General features: G+C 43.6%; 2 protein-coding genes and 1 pseudogene across 2 annotated transcripts in view; 2 read left to right on the top strand and 1 right to left on the bottom strand.

The window, feature by feature from the left end:
• The window catches only part of LOC132571389 (zinc finger protein 850-like), a gene marked incomplete at its 3' end in the record, with an annotated part of 552,489 nt that overhangs the window by 234,348 nt on the left and 293,352 nt on the right, over positions 1 to 24,789 (bottom strand). The gene's annotated exons all lie outside the window — the stretch shown is intronic.
• The window catches only part of LOC132570877 (oocyte zinc finger protein XlCOF6-like), a 73,530-nt gene continuing 57,962 nt past the window's right edge, over positions 9,222 to 24,789 (top strand). Inside the window, exons 1-3 of the mRNA XM_060237516.1 lie at positions 9,222 to 9,230; positions 16,676 to 16,790; positions 18,269 to 18,339. Coding sequence (XP_060093499.1) covers positions 9,222 to 9,230; positions 16,676 to 16,790; positions 18,269 to 18,339 — 195 coding nt within the window. The remainder of the gene's footprint in view (positions 9,231 to 16,675; positions 16,791 to 18,268; positions 18,340 to 24,789) is intronic.
• LOC132571408 (zinc finger protein 420-like) lies at positions 22,861 to 24,369 on the top strand (annotated as a pseudogene).

Below are 24,789 nucleotides of genomic sequence, written 5' to 3'. Positions count from 1 at the left end.
GAATTCCCAGGGAATTGGGGGGAGGGGGGAGCTCAGCGCAGTCTAATGCCACAGAGCAGGGGTGGCCCAACGGTAGCTCTCCAGATGTTTTTTTTGCCTACAACTCCCATCAGCCCCAGCTAGCATGGCCAATGGCTGGGGCTGATGGGAGTTGTAGGCAAAAAAAACATTTGGAGAGCTACTGTTGGCCACCCCTGCCATAGAGCCCACCCACTAAACAGGCATGTTTTGTAGGCTGAACTGATCTCGGTATTCAGAATCACAGAGCTGGAAGGGACCTCCAGGGTCATCTAGTCCAACCCCCTGCACAATGCAGGAAACTCACAACTGCCTCCCCCCCCAACACCCACCCACTGACCCCTGCTCCAGGGCCAGAAGATTGCCAAAAAACCCACAAAAAGCAGGACCCCTTGCCAATCTGGCCTAGAGAAAAAATTCTGACTGACCCCAAAGTGCCCCTCAGCATTTCCCTGGGTGTGTAAGAAGGGGCCACGAGAATTAGGCACTGATGCAGCCCTTCCTGCCCTCCTTCTCATGATCTCCCTAATTCACAGAATCAATATTGCTGTCAGATCATATCGCCTCTCAGCCGCCTCCTCTCCAGGCTGAACATGCCCAACTCCGTCAATCTTTCTACATAGGACTTGGTCTCCAGACCCCTCACCATCTTCATCGCCCTCCTTTGGACCCCTTCCAGCTTCTCTACCTCCCTCTTAAACTCTGCTGCCCAAAACTGAAAACAATACCCTAGGTGAGGTCTAACCAGAGCAGAGCAAAGTCATCACTTCACATGATCTGGACACTGTTCTTCTGTTGATACAGCCCAAAATTGCATTTGCCTTTTTAGCTACTGCAGCACACTGCTGACTCATGTTCCGTGAATGGTCCACAAAGACCCCTAGATCCTTTTCACACATACTACTGCCAAGACAAGTCTCCCCCATCCTATAATGATGCATTTGGTTTTTCCTACCTAAATGCAGAACTTTACATTTATCACATGATCTGGCGACTATACTTCTGTTGACACAGCCCCAAATCAGTTCTAATGATAATAATAATAATAATATAATAATAATAAACTTTTATTTATATCCCGCGCTCCCCGCCGAGGCAGGCTCAGGTCCGCTCACAAGACATGGAGTGTACCATGATTATAATAAATACAATTATACAATAAAATACAGTTAAAACACATTAAGGTAAATTAATTAATTAAAACCGTTACAAATTGAAGGTGCGATATATATACATATATATATATATATATATATATATATATATATATATATATATATATATCAAGATGGCCAGATGTCACTTCAGGATTCCATCTTATAAGGCAGTTGAAAAAGGACAGTTTTACAAGCCCTGCGGAACTGATTGTAGTCCCGCAGGGCTCGCACCTCCTCTGGTAATTGATTCCACCAATGGGGAGCCATTATTGAGAAGGCCTGCTCCCTCGTTTTCAGTTTGGCCTCCCTTGGTCCAGGGATTTTTAGAAGATTTTGAGAACTAGATCTCAGTGCTCTCTGGGGGATATATGGAGAGAGGCGGTCCCTAAGGTAGGCAGGTCCTCGGCCACCCTGCCACGGCTTGCAGCGCCCGGTCCAGATTTACAGGTACGTCGCCAGTCCGGCCGCCCATCAATAGATAGAGCTGGGTGTCATCAGCGTACTGGTGGCAACCCAGCCCATACCTTCGGGCAATCTGGGCAAGGGGGCGCATGTAGATGTTAAACAACATCCGGGAGAGAACTGCCCCCTGAGGCACCCCACAATTAAGTAAGTGCCTCTGGGACAGCTCTCCTCCAATCGCCACCCTTTGTCCCCGACCCTCAAGGAAGGAGGAAAGCCACTGTAAGGCTAGCCCCCGAATTCCTGTGTCGGCGAGGTGGCGGGTCAGCAGCTGATGGTCAACCATATCGAACGCAGCCGATAGGTCTAACAACAGCAATACTGCCGAGCCACCTCGATCCAGATGTCGCCGGAGGTTATCCATGAGGGCAACCAACACTGTCTCCGTCCCGTGGCCCGGGCGGAAGCCGAACTGGTATGGGTCTAGGGTGGAAGCGTCATCCAGGAAGCCCTGTAACTGCAGCGCCACAGACCTCTCAATGATTTTGCCCAAAAAGGGCAAATTTGAGACCGGCCGATAGTGAGCCAATTCGGCCGGATCAGATGTAACCTTTTTCAAGAGAGGGCGGACCACTGCCTCCTTCAGGGGCGTTGGAAAAGAGCCCTCCGAAAGAGATCTATTTTTTTTTATAAATATTTTTATGTTTTATTGATTCTTGTAATATTGAACATTACATCATATAGTTGTTAGAATTACAAATAACCCTTCCCCCCCCAACCCTCCCCAACTACTCTTAGTCTTTCCCCCTCAGCCAAGGGCACAAAGTCTTGATCTTCCACTGAATGCCCTTCCTTGTTTCTCCCGAGATCCATTCTAAATAAGGGTTCCATCTGGTCACGATTTCCTTGACTTTATCTTCCCACGTGGAATCCTTGTTGATTATTGCCACGATGTCAGACTGTATGTAATCAAACAAATAGCTGTGCCAGATTTCTATTGACCATTTACTTTTATCTTTCCACCCCAAAGCGATGACCGCCTTCCCCGCTCGTATCATTGCCTTGACAAGGTTTTGAGTGGGTCTACTTAGTACCGGACTTCCTATTGTACTTAATAACATCATGCTAAAGCCAATGGTTAATGGTACATTGCAGACTTTTCTAATAAATTCAGTAATTTCCCCCCAGAAGGGCTTAACTTCTTCACACTCCCACCACATATGTGCAAACCAACCCTTAAATTGTTTGCAATGCCAGCACTTTGAGCTCATTCCTGGGAATATATTGGCTATTTGTGCGGGTGCCTTGTACCATTTTGTGAAAAATTTATATTCCAGTTCTTTAAATTTGATTACTTTAATCCCTTCTAGTCCTTCCAAGATTTTCCCAGCCAACTTCTCTGTTAACTGACCTTCATGACTCCAAATCTTTTGTAAATATACTATTATTTTATCTTTATTTGAAATCATTTTTCTGTATAGTAACCCCACTAGACCCTTCCTTTGTTTGACCGTTACTTTATATATCTCTTCCATTGGAGCGTCTATCCAAAGTTCACCCTTTTCACTGATCTTCTTAACTCTTATATAAGCCTGCTATGTTTAACCAATATTGATTACCTAAATCTTCTGTAATTTCCTGTAAAGGTTTTAATTTACCATCCCTAAACATGTCACCCACTCTAAAATAGCCTTTGTTTTTAAGCCTTTCCCACCATTTTATAGCATGCGCCTCCTTAACTATAGCTTCTAGGGGGGTCCATCTTGAAAGCTTTCCTAGCCACTGTGGGTACCATTTCATCCAGGTTTCTAGTGATGCTCTTCTGGGCCCTATTGCTAGTTTTAAGTCTTTTGTCGACACTGTGGAAAAAATTCCAAATCTTCCAATACCACTGTTAACTGCATTCTCAAACTTAATCCACTTCTGTACCTTGTCCTCACTCAGTTCTAGCAACGCTCTTAATTGGAAGGCCTCATAGTATTTACTTAAATCTGGGATTCCCTAACCCAATTCTGATTTAAGGTTGTATAGAATTCTCTTATGGAACCTACAGTTTTTATTTTTAAAGATCCACACTTTAATTGTTTTATTCCATTGTTCAATTTGATTTTTCCTCAAACCTAAGGGCAAGGTTTGAAATAAATACATTAACTTTGGTATCGAGAACATTTTAAGGGATCTTATTCTAGTTGATATCCCTAGTATTTTATGATTCCATTTATTCATATCTCTCTCTATTTTCTTCCATACTTTACGATAGTTCTCATTTATCATTTTGTCCATATTTTTTTGCAGGACTATCCCTAGGTATTTAAGTCTCTTGGCCCCCATTCCTATATTCGTAATCCTATTTATTTCCTGTTTTTCCTCTCTATTAACATTAAGGTATAGAATTTCTGATTTTGACATATTCACTCCCAGCCCTGAACACTTTTCAAAATCATCTAAAATTATCTTAATCTCTTTAACTCCGTCTTTGGGGTTTGAGATAATTACTATGATATCATCCGCGAATAAATTAATTTTCATTTCTTCGTTACCTGACTTATACCCCTCTATTCTCCCCACGTTCCTAATTTGCTCTGCTAGTTGTTCTATAGCTATTATAAATATGAGTGGGGATAGTGGGCAGCCTTGTCTTACCCCCCCTTGAATTGGGAACGTTTGTGAATGATCAGTGTTGACTCTAACCTTTGCCTTACCACCTTTGTATATTTCCTGTATGGCCTGTAAGAAACGTTCTTCTAAGCCTATCTTCTTTAATATTTGCCACAAGAATTCATGTGAGAGGGTATCAAAGGCTTTGTAAACATCCAACTTTAACAGGGCTATTTTTTTCTGTTGGCCATGGTGCAGTACATTTAAGATATTTCTAATGGGATGAGCAATAGATCTACCCTCAATAAAACCATATTGGTCCCCTTTTATAATTGACGGGATAACTCTCTTAAGTCTATTTGCTAAAACCTTAGCAAAGATCTTATAATCTTGATTTAGTAAACTAATGGGCCTATAGGACCCTACTTCTTCCAGGTCTTTCTGGGGCTTTAATATCAAAATTATTTCTGTTTCCTTCCATGAGTCCGGGGCTTTTTTTCCTTCCAAGACTTCGTTAAAAACTATCTGCAATTCGGGTGCTATGATTTCTACCATTTCTTTATAAAAATCAGAGGTAAAGCCATCCAGCCCTGGTGATTTACCTTTTTTGAGCGCTTTAATTACTTCTTTTATCTCTTGGAGTGTAATCACACCCCCCAGTAAAGCTTTCGCTTCCTTCTCTATGATTAGCTTAGGTGCATCCCACACCTCCGTTATATTCTTTTTCATATATAACTTTTTATAGAAATCCTCAAATGTCTTAGTAATTTCCTTAGAGTTTTGAGTTGTATTATTATTATTATTATTAATTTTTATACTTCTAATTGATTGTTTTGCCTTTTTAACTTTCAAATAATTAGCTAATCTTTTTGCTGTATTAATACTATTCCTCTGGAAGTCGTTCCTAACCATTACTTCCTTTTTCCACATTGTTTCCATATCTAGGGCCTCCAACTGTTTTTGGATCTCTTTAAATCTAATCTGTAAATTAGGATTACACTTTCCCATTATTTCTTTTTGTAACTCCTCCAGTTCATTAAGTTTCGTTTGCCTTTTTTTATACCATTCTCTTTTTATGTCTTTTTCTTTTCTAACCAGATGGCCCCTTATTACCGCTTTAGCAGCGTCCCATAATATATTAGTTGACACAGTGCCTCTATTTTCCCTAAAGTATAATTTTAACTGTGTCATTAAGTATTCCCTATCCTCTTCTTTTGCCATTACCAGGTTGTTATACCTCCAAGGTCTGTTTGATGAGAGGAGTTTTAGTTCTAGTTCTATACTTATAGGGGCATGATCAGAAATCAGAATTGGGTGAGTCTTAATCTCTTTAACCGCCATATTATTATTTTTTTCCATAATTATATAATCTAAGCGGGATGCTGTTTTATGTCTGCTAGAAATGTGTGTCGGGCTGGGTCTCGTGTCGGTAAACTCATGAGCGTCCTTCAAGCCCCAATCTCTTAGCTTAATACTACTGTTCTTGGTTATGTCCATATTTAGGTCACCCACTACAATTAGTTCACCCTCTGAAAACTGTTGTATCTTCTTAAAAACCAAGTTTAAGAATTTCCTTTGTCTTTTATTTGGTGCATAAACATTTACTATGGTGATTTTTATGGCTTCCAGCTTAAACTTAACTAAAAAATATCTACCTTCCTTATCTACTAATTTTTCAATGTCCTCCACTTCAGTATCCCTACGAATCAATGTGGCTACCCCTCTAGCTTTGGAAGACCCTCTTGCTTCTGCTAAAACCTGCCACCTCGAGTCTTTTCTCAATGGTTTTCTATCATTTTTTTTTGTGAGTTTCCTGTAGGCACAACAGATCAATTCTTTTTTGTTTAGCCATTTTAATTACTCTAAATCTCTTAAGGTTTGATGTTAGGCCATTCACATTCAGTGAAAGTACTCTTAAAGATCTATCCATTCTCTTTATATGTAACAAACTTGGGCCCTACTGGCTGAGGGTATTTTACTTTAGTTCTTACTAACAACCCACCCCCCTTCCCCTGTGGCACAGACAACTTCCTGGATGAGGCAATCATCCTGTCTTCCACCTTCCAGGGAGTACGCACCCCTCCCCTCCCCTTCTAGCTTCTACCTAAAGTTAGCTCAAATTGTTTTATACTTCCCTTTAGAAGTCTGTCCTTGGCCTTTTCTCTTGTCTACTTGAGCTTCCTTCCTCCGGGTCCACATCGACATCCACTATTTCTTCTTCTTCTTCCTCTCTCGGGTCTCTCAGGTCATCTGTGGCGATGCCCAGGTGCGTAAGAAGATCTGTTGCTTCCTTAGGGTTGCGAGCCACCAGCCTTTTTTCCTCTTTAAAAATAATTATTGAGGAAGGGTACCCCCAAGAGAATTTAATCTTATTGTCATACAATTTTTGTCCAAAGGGTCTCATTATCCTCCTCTTTCTGATGGTTTCCTGGCAAAAGTCTTCTCTCACCCAAACTTTCCTTCCTCTAAAAGAGAGATCTTTCTTTTTTTTTAAAGTCTTGAAAACTGTCTGCTGAGTCTTTTCTCTTGAAAATTTAATTATAACTTCCCTAGGGGTACCTCCATCTTGTCTCCTTTGCAGTCTATGAGCCCTCTCAATGTCCTGAGATTGCAGAGTAACTCCTTGCTCACCCATCCAGTCTATAAGAGTTCCTTCCAGCAGTTTATTATTTATTTCCTCTGAAATTCCTCCCAGAATCAAATTTGCTCTTCTGTTACAGTCAGAGAGTTCTGTAAGCGGCATATTCAGCTGGGCTATCTTTTGCTTGTTAGATAAAGCCAGCTCATTAGCCGAGACAGCAATGCTCCGTGTATCTTTGAGTTCAGCTGCCAGTTCTGAAACTGCCTCTCTCACCGACTTAATTTCAGTTCTTATCTGGTCCTGGGACGACATTATTAAAGCCTGGAAAGCAGACATCTGCTCTGATAACTCCTTAATGGATTTAGCCATAGTTTCACACTCTTCTGGAGCTACACGCAACCGCTGAGTAATTAGTCTGGGTGTTGCCTCCTTAATTTGATAATAAGAGAAGTTATCTTACCCTCTGGGACCCCAGAAAGGAATTCTTACGTTCTTCAGACCTTCGTAAGTAAGCTCCTTCTTCAAATAGTCTTGCCAAAGGGCTATTTACATTTTTTTTGAGCTATTTAAAATTCCAATCCGAAGAGGAGGACGAGCAAACAGCCGGCTTCCTCAGCGCATGCGTACCATCCCCTCTCCTGAAAGAGATCTATTTATGATGTCCCGTATAGGACATCTTAGCTCCTCCCGGCAGGCCTTGATTAGCCAGAAGGGGCATGGGTCCAGATCACAAGTAGTTGGGCATGCAGTGACAAGGATTCTGTCGACTTCCTCCAAGCTGAGCGGGTCGAAGTGGTCCAGGATCAAACCAGAAGACACGCACGGGGCCTCGAGTTCACTTACTGTATCTAATATGGCAGGGCAGTCGTGGCGGAGCGACTGGACCTTGTCTGCAAAAAAATTCGCAAAAGCCTCACAGCCTATCTCCAATTCCTTAACATTTGGTTTGCCTTGTGGCAATGTGGTAAAATTCCAAATTATCCTAAATAATTGTGCCGAGCGCGAATTTGCAGATGCAATCTTAGCCACAAAGTATATTTTCTTTGTGGCCTTGACTGCCATCTCATAGGACCTCATAAACTCCCTATAAGATGTTCTAGCCGCTTCGTCACGGGTATGCCGCCATTGCCTCTCTAGCCGTCTGAGACCTTGTTTCAGCTGGCGTAGCTCCGGGGTGTACCACGGAGCCAGCCTAGTCCGAGGTCATAGAGGGCGTCGGGGTGCGATCTCATCAATGGCCCTAGAGAGCCAGCTATTCCAGGTCTCAACCAGGCCATCGAGGGGATCGCCAGAGGGCTAGGGATCCCGCAGAGCCGTTTGGAACCGTTCCGGGTCCATCTGGCTCCGCGGACGAGCCATAATAGGCTCGTCGCCTAAACAGGTTTGGGGTGGCATATCTACACGAGCCTTAAGGACAAGGTGGTCTGACCATGGCACCTCTTCAGTGGTTATATCGTCCACCGTAACCCCAGCCGCAAAGATCAAGTCTAACATGTGCCCGGTCTGGTGAGTGGGGACTGTTACAAATTGAGAGAGTCCTAGTGTCGCCATGGATGACACTAGGTCCGCCGCCTGACTAGAGGCCGGGTCATCAGCATTGGCGTTGAAGTCACCCAGGATTACCAGCCTTGAGTGCTCCCAACGCCCAGCCTGTCACCGCCTCGAGTAGGGACGGTAAGGCGCTAGTTGGTGCATTAGGCGTATGGTATACCAGCCAGACCGCCAACCCCTCTCCAGCCTCCTACGCCAGACCGGCACATTCAATACCTTCGATCCTTGGGGCCGGGAGCGCCCTAAAGGAGTAAGCCTCTCGTATAAATAACGCCATTCCTCCCCCCCGCCCACTAGTCCACGACTGGTGAAAGACCAAGTAACCTGGGGGAGCTGTTTGAGAGAGGGCCACTGTGTCTCCCTCTCGAACCCCGGTTTCAGTCACGCATGCCAGGTCCATATCCTGTTCGAGTAAAAACTCTCGAAGGACTGAGGTCTTATTATTAATGGACCTGGCATTGCATAACAACAATGACGGAGGCGAGTTGTTCAACCTGACCCTACTACCTGTCACCATTGAGATGGGACACAGATTGGAGGGTGAACAAGCACTAACTTGTCTCGGTCTCCCTCCCTTATGTCGTCTGCTCCCACCGCCATACCTCCCCCTCCCCAGGAGCACTGGAATACCTAGACCATAGATCCCTGGTAGTAGCCACTGTCTTAGCTGCCACCAGTACACAACAATCACTAATACTCTCCAGTCCACTCCGCCCTACTAGGTCCCAACAATCAAATCAACCCAATAAAACCCAACCCTCAATTTCTCTTATATATTAATTGGTCAAATAAATAATTTAAATCTGATGGCAGTAATTCATTGTAAATCCCACCCTAATGATGATCACTTATAATCCTGGGAGATCTCCAGCCCCACCTGGAGGTTAAGGCAACCAAAAATAGTAACACGGAAAATGGAGCAGGTAAACAGCACAAAGGCATCTGCGAAAAACCAGACTCTATACATTAGAAAAACACTAAGAAGAAACTGAATACAAATTCATAGAGGGCTTACTATACATTGTACAAAATTTTTTGCTATCAAAATGCTGACCACACCCGTACCCCAAAGTCTTTCAACATGTAATTAATGCCATTTTCTCCGAAAGAGTGGGTCCAGGAAGTGACATGAAGCCGCTTTGCACAGAGTCCAGCGCTCCAAATACTCCTTTTAAATGGAGCCGGTGTAGTAAAAAGCTGCAGCCAGGCACAAGCACATGGCAGGGTTGTACATGATGCCCTGTTTCACACAAGGCTTCTACAAGCTGCATAGATATAGCATTAAGATTCACCAGCAGAAATAACACACCACAAGTTTAAACAAACATACAAAAATGTATCAGAGAAAATGGCCCTAATTGCATTTTGAAAGACTTTGTGGTCAGCATTCTGATAGCAATTTTTTTTTGTAGTAAGCATGAATTTGTATTAATTTCTTCTTAGGATAAAACAATTTTATTGGTAACATATGGTAATAAATCTATATCTATATCTTACATCTTTAAAATTTCTTTTATCTCCCCCATATATTACTTTCCACCCACCCCTCCCCCCGTTACTTGACCCCCGCCAGTGTTATTTACTTAAAAAAAAAACAAATATTAAAGGTACCCTTAACTATTAAAACAAAAATTTATATTCTTTTTCTTTTAAAAACTTAATCATTATCAAAAATTGTCCAATGTCCTTTTATTTTCCACTCTTTTTCTATATATTTTCTAAACTTTTCCACTCCGTCTTAAAAACTTCTAAATCATAGTCTCTTAATATTCTTGTTAATTTGTCCATTTCACTCCATGTCATAACTTTTATAAGCCAATCCCATTTCTCTGGTATTTTTTCTTGCTTCCACAACTGCACATACAATGTCCTAGCAGCAGCTGAAAGCAAGTACCAGATTAAAGTTCTATCTTCTTTTGGAAATTTTTCCATTTGTAATCCCAATAAGAAAGTCTCTGCAACTTTCATTACTTCATATCCCAATATTCCAATAGAGATTTCTTGTTGAATCATTTGCCAATACTATTTTGCTCTTTCAAAAGTCCACCACATATGGTAGAAAGAACCTTCATGCTTTTTACATTTCCAACATCTGTCTGGCATCTTGTTATTCATCTTTGCTAATTTTTTAGGAGTCATATACCATCTATACATCATCTTAAAACAGTTTTTTTTAATACTTTGACATGTTGAAAGTTTCATAGAGTTCTTCCACAGATATTCCCAAGTTTCCATCTGTATTTCTTTATTTACATTAATTGCCCATTTAATCATTTGGGATTTCACTACTTCATCTTCTGTAGACCATTGTAGAAGTAATTTATATGCTTTTGAAATTAATTTATCATTGTCTCCAAGCAGAACTTTTTCAATTTCTGTTTGCTCTTTCCTTATTCCTTCAGCTTTAACATCATTCTCCACCAAGCTCTTTATTTATTGCATTTGAAACCAATCATATTTATGATTCAACTCTTCAGCAGTTTTCAGTTCTATTTTGCCACTTTGTATTTTTAATAATTGATTATATGACAACCACTTTTCTTCACCTATCTCAGCCGTTATTTTTATTACTTCAGCAGGCACTATCCATAACGGTCTTCTCTTATCTCCATATTTCTTGTATTTCATCCATGTATTTAGTAAATTACTTCTTATATAATGGTGAGAGAAAAACCCGTCCATCTTCTTTTTTCCATAATACAAATACGCGTGCCAGCCCTCTCACCACACCCCCTCCAGCCTAGAAATAGCAGCTCTCCAGCAGCCCTGGCCTCACTCAATGCACAGCAGCCAAGAAGGTCAGAACGCCTGCTCCGGCTGCAACGCCACTGAGGATGTTCTCCGCAGCTGAGAACGAAACGTCTGGAAGAAAAACTTTCTCCAGTAGAACACGGCACTTGAGCCCGAAAGATTCTACAAACCCTAATGAATTCTGTTAATGATTCTATTTTCTCTCTTTTTCTTCAATTGCCAAGCCAAATACTTTCCCGGTTTATTTGTTCCTTCAAAGGATTTCTGCTGAAGTCTTTTCAAACTCCATTCCACTTCTTTATTTAACAGATGTCTCAATTGAGTTTGTAATATTGTAATTTCCCTTAAAAAAAAAAATTTCCCTGTTTTTTTTTCTCAACTCCCCTTCCTTTTTCTTTATTTTATTTTGAATGTCCAACAACTGTTTTTCTTTCCTTTTCCTATCTTTATTATTCAAAGTAATCAACACTCCTCTCATTACTGCTTTATAAGCATCCCAGACCGTCTGAAAATCAATATCCTCTTTATCATTCACTTGGAAAAAAGCTTTAGTTCCATTTCCTAGGTATGTCACTGTTTCTTTATTCTGTAGCAAATCTTCATTCAATCTCCATCTTCTCAGTTTCTTGGACAATTTTGTAATCCACATTATTGGGTTATGATCAGCCCCAATTTTAGGTAAAATCTCTATCTTCCTTGTTATAAGACCTAAATCTTTGGTTCCCCACAGCATGTCAATTCTAGGAAAATGTTTTGTGTCTTGCTGAAAAAAAAGTATAGTCCCAAACTTCAGGGTTAAATTTCCTCCACATATCTTCCAAATTTTCTTGTTTAACCAATTCAAAAAAAGTCATTGGCAATTTTCCTTCTTTACAATTGTTTTTTTTCCCTCCAGATCTATCCAATGAGTTCTTAACTGTTCCATTAAAATCTCCCATTATCAGTTCATCAAGCTGTTGTGTAATGTCTTTTTAAAAAGCATCCTTTGCACCATTAGGTGCACACAATCCCAATAACAACTTTTTTTCCCATTTAATATTGTCTCTACTGCTACAAATCTTCCATCTTTATCTTTAAACACTAATTTTGGCTCCAATTCTTGTTTAATATACAAAACCACTCCCCTTTTCTTCTGTTCAGCTAATGAAAAAAATTCTACTCCCAATTGTTTGTTCCATAGAAATTTATAATCCTTTTGTTTAATATGCATTTCTTGCAAACAAATTATATTACAGTTTTGTTTTTTAATCCAATGAAATGTTGCCCTTCTTTTTTGTGCTGAATTTAGTCCATTAACATTCCAAGACAATAATTTGTAATCCATCATGGTGCAAATTCTTTATTTTCTTCAAAAAAATCTACGCAGCTCCTGAGCATTTGTAATTGTGATTCTCTTCCCCTGGAGTTCAAAACTCAAACCTTCAGGTATTATCCATCTAAACCTCATTCCATTGTCTCTCAATTTCTCTGTCAACTTTTTATATGTTCTTCTGTCGTTTATCACTTGCCTTGGCAACTCCTTCATGATTCTCACTTTACTGCCTCTCACTATCAATGTCTTTTCAAAGTTTTTATTCATGATCCTTCCCACCATTTCCTTTGTCATATATCTTATAACAACATCTCTTGGTAAGTTATTTTTCGTGGCAAAAAATGAATTCACTCTATACATATAGTCATACATGTTTTTAGTCTCTTCAGGGTCTTCATCTAAAAATTCTGCAATTATTTTTATTTTATATCCTTTTAAATCACCATCCTCTTCTTCAGGTACTCCTCTCAGACGTATCTGGGTCTCCATCAATTTGCAGTCACGGATTGTCACTTTTTCTTGCATTTTCAACAAAGTGGAATCATATACTTTCATTTTGCCTTCTACTTCCTGCACTTTCTTAGATGTTTCCTCAGTTTCCTTTCTGAGATCTTCCATATCTTTTTTAATCTCTGCAATAATTTCTTTTTTTGATTCATTTATCATGTCTCTCACCCCTTTCATCATTCTGGCCTCCATAGCCTCTAATTGGTCTTGCAGTTTTTCCAATGAAGAAGCCCTTGTTTGGGGCTGCTTGTGTTCAGACATTTAAAAACACCAAAAATTTTAATCTCACAGATTTCAAATTTGACTGTCAGATTCAAAAGATTAGAACTTGCTTTTTATAATAAGCCTAATTTCACCGTCCTCGGAGCTTCCTAGACCAAGATATTAATTTTTAAAACTTTTAAAACCTTCCAAAAACAACGAAATTTTGGAGCTCACCAATTTTCAATTCAACTATCAGGTTCAAAAGAGTAGGACTTGCCCTTTATAACAAGCCCAATTTCGCCGTCCTCGGAGCTCCCGAAGTCAAGATATTTATTTTTAAATCTTCCAAAATGGCGGTCGCAACTTTTTACCGCTCCTTACAATTCTTTCCCCTTTTAAAAACGTCTGAAGCCCCCACAAATAATATGTCCAATAGTATTTATCTTCTTATCCTCTTCTCAGATAACTCCAACAATTTTTAATGTCCCGAATATTTTAAAAACATTATTTTAATTTTGACCTCCCAGCAATGGCCACCGATGTTTCTCAATGGTAGTATATTCCTAGAGTAGGTTTTCCATCCTGCTTTAGTTGCCACGAAGTCTCATTCACACTGGTAAGGAGATCTCACGATACTTGACGTACTTCCTGTCTTGCTCAGATGTGCTGCAGGTCTGTGCCGATATGACGATTGTACTCTTTCTTCCAAAACCACAAGTAGACTAAACAATACATTCCTTTCCACTTTTTAGCAGTTTTTAACACTGTTCTTTATATTTATAAAGTCCAAATTTCACCTCTTCCTTTCCTCTTCTCCCAAACTCTCTAAATTTTCTTTTCCCACCTTTTAAATTTATCTCTAAACTATAAATAGTTCCAGAATGAAAAATAGTCTTCTATACCTTTTCTTCCAATTATCCAAGTTTCCACTGGTCTTGCCTGGCTTTAGATGTTTAGCAGTGTCCAAGAAGGTTAGGATCCTGTCGAGCTTATGTCAAATAAATGACTCTGAGAACTTCTGCAGATGATGAATATGCAACTCTTCCCTGAGACCTCTCAAAGAAGCCCCCCCCGGGACTTCCTTTTAGCCAAGGTAAATCTCATCAAAGTTTCCTGTGCATATCTTGGACTAATCTCTAACTGAGAAAAGTAGGCAGTAGGCATTAGTTTGCCTTCCACTACCCCGAACAGAAGCTCCAGCCTGCTCCCGTTATGAGAGACAGCTCAGCTCGGCATTTTCCTCCCCCGGAAGTCCCTGTATTAATTTCTTCTTAGTGTTTTTCTAATGTATAGAGGCTGGTTTTTCGCGGATGCCTTTGGGCTGTTTACCTGCCCCACCTGAGGCTGGCAACCCCCATTAGGTATCAGTGTGGCCTACTACGGGGTATTCAAGGCCCCTCAGCAGAGGAGAGGGAATTTAAAAATAAAATAAGATCAGTTGCCAAGGTGCAGAGAGCCTAGCGACACCATTGGTGTTGATGGAAAGGCCACGAACGCCCAAGAGTCACAGTACAAGGCTGTTGCGGAGAGCCATGCGCCCAGATGTCAGCTGCCCACATCCAGAAGGCCGGGAGGGGCAAAGGGCACTGGGAACACATCGCTATGAGGATCTCGGCCTCAGCAACAGGACCCCTGTAGAAAGAACATGAGCAGAGCCCTGCTGGATCGGACCAAGAGCCCATCTAGTCCAGCCTCCTGTCTCACACAGTGGCCTGTCAGTTCCTCTGGAGGGCCAACAACAGGGCAGAGAGAAGAAGACGACTGCAGATTTATACCCTGCCCTTCTCTCTGAATCAGAGACTCAGAGCGGCTTACAATTTCCTATATCTTCTCCTCCCACAACAGACACCCTGTGAGGTGGGTGGGGCTGAGAGGGCTATCACAGCAGCTGCCCTTTCAAGGCCAACCTCTGCCAGAGCTCTGGCTGACCCAAGGCCATTCCAGCAGCTGCAAGTGGAGGAGTGGGGCATCAAACCCGGTTCTCCCAGATAAGACTCCGCACACTTCACCACTACACCAAAGTGATCAAGGCCTTCCCCTGAGAAGAACATCAGAAGAGCCCTGCTGTGTCAGACCAAGGAGGGTCCATCTAGTCCAGCCTCCTGTCTCCCACAGGGGCCAACCAGTTCCTCTGGACAACAAGCAAGAGGGCGTGGAGGCCAAGGCCTTCCCCTGATGCTGCCTCCTTCTCTGGGATCCAGAGGCTGACTGCCTCTAAATGTGAAGGGTCCCCTCAGTCACCACAGCTAGCAGCCATTGACAGATTTGCCCTCCATGAATTTATCTGGTCTCTTTGAAAGCTGTTTATTCCTGTAGTGGCCATGACTACACCCTCTGGTGGCAAATTCCACACTTTAATCGCTCTCTGTGTCCTGAATCTACTGCCCATCAGCTATATTAGATGCCATCAATTCCTATTTGGTTGAGGAAGAAAAATTCCTCTCTGTCCACTCTCTGTTGTGGCAGGACTTCCCCGTGCAGAAGCCGTGCTGATTTTCCCAGAGCAGGCTTTGTCCTTCCGTGTGTCTGACAATTAATTCTGTCTTTGATTACAGATTCTACTAATATGCCCAGGACAGACATTCAGATGACCGGCCTGTAATTTCCTGGTTCCCCTCTGGATCCCTTTTTAAAATAGGTCACATACACAGGTTCATAGATCAGCTATCTCACATCCTTTAGAAACTCTTGGGTGTTTGCCATCAGGACCCGGAGACTTTGGCCCTCCCTAGGAGATGTCTACGATAGTTAATGACATGAATCCTGATTTGCAAACCACGAGAAGGACTTTCCTTCTGATCCAGGAGGGCAGTCCTGGGTGTGTCTTGATGAGGATCAGTGATGTAGCTCCATCTTTTTTAGGTTCCTTTCTACATTTTTGATATATTCCCCTCTCCCTCTTCATATCCAAGTGAATAAAAGCATTTTTTCCACAGCTGGAAGTAACCCAAGAGAAGGGAAAGGAGATGGAAGAGCAGGACCCAGAAGGACCTGGAACGGGCAAGAGAGAAAGCAAAGGCCACAAACCTACCCTAGCTGGGAGTGGTGTTGGATTCTGGGAAAGCCCTGAGCCGAAAGTCTGTTATGAGATCACAGCGATCTCAGAGGAATGTCGCCAGCGTTTCCGGCAATTCAGCTACCATGAGTCTGATGGGCCCCGAGAGGTTTGCAGCCAGCTCCATGGACTTTGCAGCCAGTGGCTGAAGCCGGAGAGGCACACCAAGAAGCAAATCATGGACCTGGTGATCCTGGAGCAGTTCCTGACTCTCCTGCCCCAGCAAATGCAGGGCTGGGTCAGAGGATGTGGGCCGGAGACCAGTTCCCAGGCGGTGGCCCTGGCCGAAGGTTTCCTCCTGAGCCAGGCAGAGGAGAAGAGGCAGGCAGGACAGGTGAGGGAGCTTCATGCTGTCCTTCCAAGTTGTGTCCTTTCACCTTACACGCATCCCTCCAGGCACTTCCCCAGGATTGATAGAAAACCAGATCCCTGATTCTTGCAGCTCTGTTGATGGATGCAGGGTTGGGGAATGGAGCATGTTTTGCTTCCTTGGTCTTTAGGCTCCCTGCTCTTCCCTGTCTCTCTTCCTGCTGTTCCAGATTTGGGGACCATCTGTGAAGATGGAAGCGGAGGTCTCTGAGGAGGAAGGGTGTCTCTTGGAGGAAGAGCAGAAGGTGCAGGCCCAGGAGCGTGCCCAAGACACCCTCTCACACGGTAAGGGTGCCTTGTGCCCAGATCTGGGCCCATTGTGAAGTTGTTGGATAGAAGGTTGTGACTCAGCAGGGGACCAGGAAGGGCCTTCTACAGGCTGACACCACCCTGAATCTTCCTTCTTAGCAAAACCTTTAACCATGGCCAAGGAGACGCGAGGACTCGGGCAGCCTAACAACACCAGTTTATTTATAGTGCTCAAACAATCGGTGGGTGGTAAAGACTTTTAGTACAACAGTGAATCGGGAAAAGCAGTAAAGGTTTGTACAAAACAAAGAAGAAAAGCCCTAGCGTGAGGAGAGACACGTCCCCTTCTGTAAGTCAAACCAATTCACTCCTCCCTGGATGAGGGATTTCCCTACAGCTGCAGCCTCCTCCAGTCCAGCCTCAGCAGAGGGGGAGGGCCATACAGGATTCCATTTGCACCTAGTAGCTGAAGGGGACTCATGGACCTCTGCTTCATGTTTTTATCCAGTCCCCTCTTGAAGCTGTCTGTGCTTGTAGCCACCGCCTCTTCCTGAAGCAGTGAATTCCTCAGGTTAACTGAAATATTCCCATAAAACGCACCTTCCATTAGAGGGATTTAAGGCAGCTCAAAAGAGAAAAGTTGACCTCTCGCCCCTGGGGGCTTTGGGGGCAGGGCAAGGGGTAGATGTGACGTCTCACCCCGTTGAACATTCAGACATGACATCAGAGGGTCAGCAGACACTCGAGAAACCCCTAAATATTACCCTCTAGATTTCAGATGTGCTTAAGATCATTTTGGGGGTTTTGAACAGATGTGATTGTGACGTATCTTTGACCTCATTTCTCCTAACCGCCCCCCACTCCCCGCTTCACCCGGAAGCCTAAACACAAAGGCACATTGGAGGGCCCAGGCACCCAGAGAATGGCATTCCTGGGCCTTTGGTCTGATCGAGCCAAGATGCTGTCACAGTTTTGAGCTCTGGAGTTCACAGGATAAGCCTCAAGTGTTGAAGATGGAAGGAGAAGGAGAAGAAGAAGAAGATATTGGATTTATACCCCACCCTTCTGTCTGTGTCTCAGAGCGGCTTACAATCGCCTTTACCTTACCCTCCTACAACAAACATCCTGTGAGGTGGGTGGGGCTGAGAGAGCTCTGACAGCAGCTGCCCTTTTAAGAACAACTCTGCAAGAGCTATGCCTGACCCAAGACCATTCCAGCAACTGCAACTGGAGGAGTGGGGAATCAAACCCGGTTCTCCCAGATAAGGGTCTGCACACTTAACCACTACACCAAACTGGAAATGTGTTGGCAGTGATTATACCCCACCCCTCCCTGAGGCTTCTCCTTACCTCTCCCTCAAGTTTACTCAAAATTGTTACACATTTTTTAAAGTATACCCAGGGCAAGGTTTCACAGACTTGGGCACAGGGGTGGTTGAAGCAGGATTCAAACAAGCAAAGAATATATGAAGTCTCTGCTAACACCCTTTAATCCAACATTCTCTCCCTCACAGGCAGTGAAGAGACGGTGTTGAGCCGTCACCTTTGTGGAGGAGTGGAAATGGCTGCTGCCCCTGCAGTCCAGGTAGGGGAGATGAGCAGGGGACCGCCTGAGTTCCCCCCTCTTCCTCAGGGGGCTTTTCCCCCTGGCAAGCTCTCCTGTACCACCCCAGAATGCCCCTGTCCAGAGTACAGTCTTGACTGGGACAATCTCTGATGAGGAAACCTGCTTTTTCTTTCAGGGTCCTTTTTCCTTCGAGGAGGTGGCTGTGTTTTTCACCGAGGCTGAGTGGGCCCTGCTGGATCCAGACCAAAGAGCTCTCTACAGGGAAGTCATGCTGGAGAACTATGGGAATGTGGCCTCTCTGGGTAAGGATCTTTCAAGGGTGCGAATTGCTGCCATTGTGATGATGTGTGAATCAAGATATGGAAAAGCAATAGGTCCTTGTGAGGCTTGGTCCTGTACTCCCCCCCTCTGGAGGACTCCAGGAGCTGGGTGGGCTCTGAGATCAGCCGACACACCGGGCTAGTCCAGGGGCCACTGTGGTCAATGTTGTGGCTAGCAGGAGAGGCAGGGGGGGTGCAGTGACCTGAGGTGGAGACAGACAAAGAACGGAAGAACATAAGAGAAGCCATGTTGGATCAGGCCAATGGCCCATCCAGCCCAACACTCTGTGTCACATAAGAACATAAGAGAACATAAGAGAAGCCGTGTTGGATCAGGCCAGTGGGCCATCCAGTCCAACACTCTGTGTCACACAGTGGCCAAAAAAAGGAGGTTCACAAGTGGGGCTAGAAGTCCTTCCACTTTGCCCCCTCCCCAGCACCAAGAATGCAGAGTATCACTGCCCCAGACAGTTCCAATAATATGCAGTGGCTAATTATTAATCTCACTTGGACTAGCTTTCCACCACCTAAAGGAATCCTTCTTACCTTTTACAGTTTCCGTAACTTTGTAAACCATGCAGGCCTTTTCTTATACCTGTTTGTGCCTTTCCAAACTTGTGGTATATATTTTATCTTAGCTTCTAGGACTGTAGTTTTAAATAGCCTCCAAGCTTCCCCAAGGGTTTTGACTGCATTTACCTTTCCTTTCAGTTTCCTCTTCACATGCCTCCTCATCTCAGAGAATTTACCCCTTTTAAAGTTAAAAGTGGTTGTGCTGGTCTTTTGGGCCAACCCCCTAATTATACAAATGGTGAAATCAATAACGTTATGGTCACTGCTCCCCAGCAGTACAATCACTTTTACATCTCTCACCAAGTCTTGGACATTACTTAGGCCCCAATCAAGGATTGCCCCACCCCTGGTAGATTCTGTGACCATCTGCTCAATAGCACAGTCATTGAGAGCATCAAGAAACTCAATCTCTTTCTCTCGACCGGAACACATATTGACCCAATCAATCTGCAGGTAGTTAAAATCACCTATTATGACACAGTTTTTACATTTAGCCACTATCTTTAATACTTCCATCATATTACAATCGTCCTCTATATTTTGATTTGGTGGGCGATAACAAACTCGCATAGTTAAATTTCCTTTTGGGCCCTCTATTTCGACCCAAAGCATTTCTAGAAGGAAATCTAATTCTCTGACCTCAGTCTTACTGGACTGTATACCCTCTCTGGCATACGGAGACATCTGACCTCCAACCCTTCCCTCCCTATCCTTCCGATATAACTTATATCCAGGAATCACCGTGTCCCACTGATTCTCCTCATTCCACCAAGTTTCTGAAATTCCCACAATGTCTATGTTTTTCCCCAACACTAAACATTCCAACTGGAGAGCCAGTTTGGTGTAGTGGTTAAGTGTGCGGACTCTTATCTGGGAGAACTGGGTTTGATTCCCCACTCCTCCACCTGCACCTGCTGGAATGGCCTTGGGTCAGCCATAGCTCTGGCAGAGGTTGTCCTTGAAAGGACAGCTGCTGTGAGAGACCTATCCAGCCCCACCCACCTCACAGGGTGTCTGTTGTGGGGGAGGAAGCTAAAGGAGATTGTGAGCCGCTCTGAGACTCTTCGAAGTGGAGGGTCTGATATAAATCCAATATCTTCCATCTTCAACTCCCCAATTTTACTTCGAACACTTCTAGCATTTGTATACAAACATCTATAATTTCCCAGGCAAGTTAGACCTGCAACCTTTCTCCTGCTGCCTCGAGACTTTGGCAGACAGTCCATACCGTTTGTCACCATCTCAGTGGACAACTCTGATCCATTACCTGGTAGAAAAGTAATAGCTAACCCTTCATCTCTTTGAGAGAGGTCCATCAGTGGCTATTAGCCACAATGTGTGTGTGTGTGTGTGTGTGTGTGTGTGTATATATATATATATATATATATATATATATATATATATATATATAAAATTTTGGCCACTGTGTGAAACAGAGTGTTGGACTGGATGGGCCATTGGCCTCATCCAACATGGCTTCTCTTATGTTCTTATGAGTCCTCCCGAACCAGAGACATTTCATCTCCTGTCGGCTTCCCCCCAAGATTTAGTTTAAAAACTGCTCTGCCAAATTTTTAAGCGCCAGCAGCCTGGTTCCTTCTGGGGACAAGTGGAGACCATCTCTTTTGTACAGTTCCCGCTTGTTCCAGAAAGTATCCCAGTGCGTAACAAACTTAAAACCTTCCTCCCTACACCATCGTTTCATCCACACATTGAGACTTCTAATTTATGCCGCTGTCTCCTGCCCTCACGTGAAACAGGTAGCAATTCTGAGAAGGCTACTTTGGAGGTCCTAGCCTTAAGTTTCCTACCTCGCAGCCTAAATTTTTCCTCCAGGACCTCATGACTGCATTTCCTCACATCGTTGGTGCCAACATGTACCACGACCACTGCCTCCTCCCCAGCACTGTCTATCAGCCTATCTACTACACGTGTAATGTCCACTACCTTCGCACCAAGCAGGCAAGTCACCATACGGTCAGTACGCGGTTTTGCCACCCAGCTGTCTACTTGCCTAAGGATTGAATCACCAACTACCAAGACCCCCCCTCCCTCCCTGCCCAGGGATGGTTCCTTGGCGCAAAAGGATACCCACTCACCAACTGAAGAAGAGGTCTCTTCTGAGGGCGCCTTCCCCTTGTCCTTAGCACGGTGCCCTGTTCCCTCTCGACACTCACGCTCTCTGGCAGCAACGGGGCCGCCACGTTCAGAGTGGAGTTCATCTAACACGTCCCAGAGAGACTTCTCCAAGTGCCTAACTGACTGTCTCTGCTTCTCCAGGTCCACCACCTCAGCCTCAAGGGTTCGAACTCGTTCCCTGAGGACCAGGAGCTCCTTGCATCGAGCACACACCCAAGACTTCTGTCCTTTGGGCAGATAGTCATACATGTGACACTCAGTGCAAAACACTGGAAAGCCCCCACCCCCCCTGCTGGCATTCAACCTTCATGATAGCTTTTTAAAATATACAGTCCCCCTTAAAATCCTGTTGTGTTTATGTGGCTCTCCTTCTGGAGGGCCTACTTACCTTATTGGGAACACAAGGAAAATAGGGCCAAACTATAGGCCAAAGGACCTTCATGGCAAGGCAAATGGGAAGCACAGAGGGAAATATCTTTGCCACCTTTTCCTTTCAAGTACATTTAGGGAGGTTTTTTGGGGGGGGCGGTCAGGGATCATCAGAATGTAGAAAAAGCTGTATAGGAGGTTGGCCAGGAAAGGCAGACAGACAGTTCAGGAGTCAAAAATGAATTAGGAGTTTGTGGTAGGTGTCTTGGCTCCTTGCATGAGTTATGATTCAACTTCCCTCTTTATTCCAGCAGGAGATGTTGAGGAGTCAGTTGGGGGATTTCACGGGTTCTCACTGGAAAAAGCCAAGATTGCACAGGCTGAAGGAAACTTTGAGAACAGAGATGAACCACAGAGGCGGGAAGGAAACCGTACACTGAAAAGGGGGGTTAAGACCATTCCTCACCAAGGAAGCAGCTTCCATGAAATCCCGGTCTGCAGCCGTCAACAACGGACTTTTTCAGGAATGAAACTGTTCATCTGTTCAGAGAATGAAATGACATTCTCCGGTCAAAGGAAGGCATATAAATGCCGTTATTGTGGAAACTATTTCAGATACAGAACACAGCTTTTAGTACACCAAAGAATACACACAGAACAGAAACATGTTGAATTCTCAGAGTGTAGAAAGAAGTTCAGTATGAATTCCAGTCTACAAAATCACCAAAGAACCCACACAGGGAAGAAGACTTTTCAACGCTCAGAGTGTGGGAAGACATTCAGTGCGAGTTCCAGTCTTCAAAAGCATCTTAGAACCCACGCAGGGGAGAAACATCTGGAATGTTCAGAGTGTGGAAAGAGATTTAGTACAAGTGATCTTCAATGGAATCAAAGAACTCACACAGGGGAGGAGCCATATGAATGCTCAGAGTGTGGGAAGAGACGTAGTATAAGTGATCTTCAACACCATAAGAGAACCCACACAGGGGAGAAACCTTTTGAATGCTCAGAGTGTGGAAAGAGATTTAGTGGCCGTGGCAATCTTCAACTGCATCAAATAACCCACACAGGGGAGAAACCTTTTGAATGCTCAGAGTGTGGAAAGAGATTCAGTCTGAAATACAGTCTTCAAAAGCATCTAAGTATCCATACAGGGGAGAAACCTTTTGAATATTCAGAGAGCAGAAAGTCATTTAGTCAGTGTAGCCATCTTCAGTATCATCAAAGTAGCCACACAGGGGAGAAACCTTTTGAATGCTCAGAGTGTGGAAAGAGATTCAGTCAGATTGGCAGTCTTCAAAAGCATCTAAGATCCCACACAGGGGAGAAACGTTTTGAATGCTCAGAGTGTGGAAAGAGATTTAGTGTGAATTCCAGTCTTCAGTATCATCAAAGAACCCACACTGGGGAGAAACCTTTTGAATGCTCAGAGTGTGAAAAGAGATTCAGTTGGAATTCCAGTCTTCAAAAGCATCTAAGAACCCACACAGGGGAGAAACCTTTTGAATGCTCAGAGTGTGGAAAGAGATTCAGTCAGAGTGGCAGTCTTCAAAAGCATCTAAGAACCCACACAGGGGAGAAACCTTTTGAATGCTCAGAGTGTGGAAAGAGATTCAGTGTGAATTACAGCCTTCTCCTGCATCAGAGAACTCACACAGGGGAGAAACCTTATGGATGCTCAGAGTGTGGAAAGAGATTCAGTGATAATTCCAGCCTTTACCAACATCAGAGAACCCACACAGGGGAGAAACCTTTTGAATGCTCAGAGTGTGGAAAGAGATTCAGTTGCAGTGGCACTCTTCGGCAGCATCAGAGAACCCACACTGGGGAGAAACCTTTTGAATGCTCAGAGTGTGGAAAGAGATTCAAAACAAATGTTGGTCTTCAACTGCATAAGAGAACCTACACAGAGGAGAAACCATTTGAATGCTCAGAGTGTGGGAAGACATTCAGTGCGAATTCTAGACTTCAGCTGCATCGGAGAACCCACACAGGGGAGAAACCTTTTGAATGCTCAGAGTGTGGAAAGAGATTCAGTCAGAGTGGCCATCTTCAGCAACATCTAAGAATCCACAGAGGGGAGAAACCTTTTGAATGCTCAGAGTGTGGAAAGAGATTCAGTGGGAGTTCCAGTCTTCATGATCATCAAAGAACCCACACAGGAGAGAAACCATTTGAGTGCTCAGAGTGTGGAAAGAGATTCAGCCGGAGTAGCTGTGTTCAAAATCATAAGAGAATTCACACAGGGGAGAAACCTTTTGAATGCTCAGTGTGTGGAAAGAGATTCAGTCAGAGTGGCAGTCTTCGGAAGCATAAGAGAATTCACACAGGGGAGAAACCTTTTGAATGCTCATAGTGTGGAAAGAGATTCAACCTTCAGCAGCTTCAGAGAACTTACACAGGGGAGAAACCTTTTGAATGCTCAGACTGTGGAAAGAGATTCAGTTGGAGTTGTACTCTTCAACTGCATAAGAGAACCAACACAGGGGAGAAACCTTTTGAATGCTCAGTGTGTAGAAAGAGATTCAGTCAGTGTCTCAGTCTTCAGCTGCATCAGAGTACCCACACAGGGGAGAAACCTTTTGAATGCTATGAGTGTGGAGAGAGATTCAGTATGAATTCCAGTCTTCAGCAGCATCAGAGAACCCACACAGAGCATTCAAAAGGGGAGAAACCTTTTGAATGCTTAGAGTGTGGAAAGAGATTTAGTAACAGTGGCAATTTTCAGAGGCATCAAAGAACCCACATAGGACGACTTTTGAATGCTCAGAGTGTGGAATTAGATTCAGTGTGAGTTCCAGTCTTCAAAAGCATCAGAAAGCCCAAACTAAGGCAGAAACTTTTAAAGCTTAGAGTGTGGAAAGAGATTATATGTGAGTTCCAGACTTCAACTGCACTGAGGAATACAGACAAGAGAGAAACCATTTGAATACTCAGAGATTCAGTTGTAGTGACCTTCTTTAATAGCATCTAAGAACACATACAGGGGATATACATTTTGAATGCTCAGGGTATGGGAAGAGATTCAGTTTGAAAGCCAGTCTTCAAAAGAATTTGAATGCTCAAT

This window comes from Heteronotia binoei, chromosome 5 (genome assembly GCF_032191835.1).
Source record: "Heteronotia binoei isolate CCM8104 ecotype False Entrance Well chromosome 5, APGP_CSIRO_Hbin_v1, whole genome shotgun sequence".
Lineage (NCBI taxonomy): Eukaryota > Metazoa > Chordata > Lepidosauria > Squamata > Gekkonidae > Heteronotia > Heteronotia binoei.
Note: the sequence above shows the minus strand (reverse complement) of the source record. Positions and strands in the feature narration are given on the sequence as shown.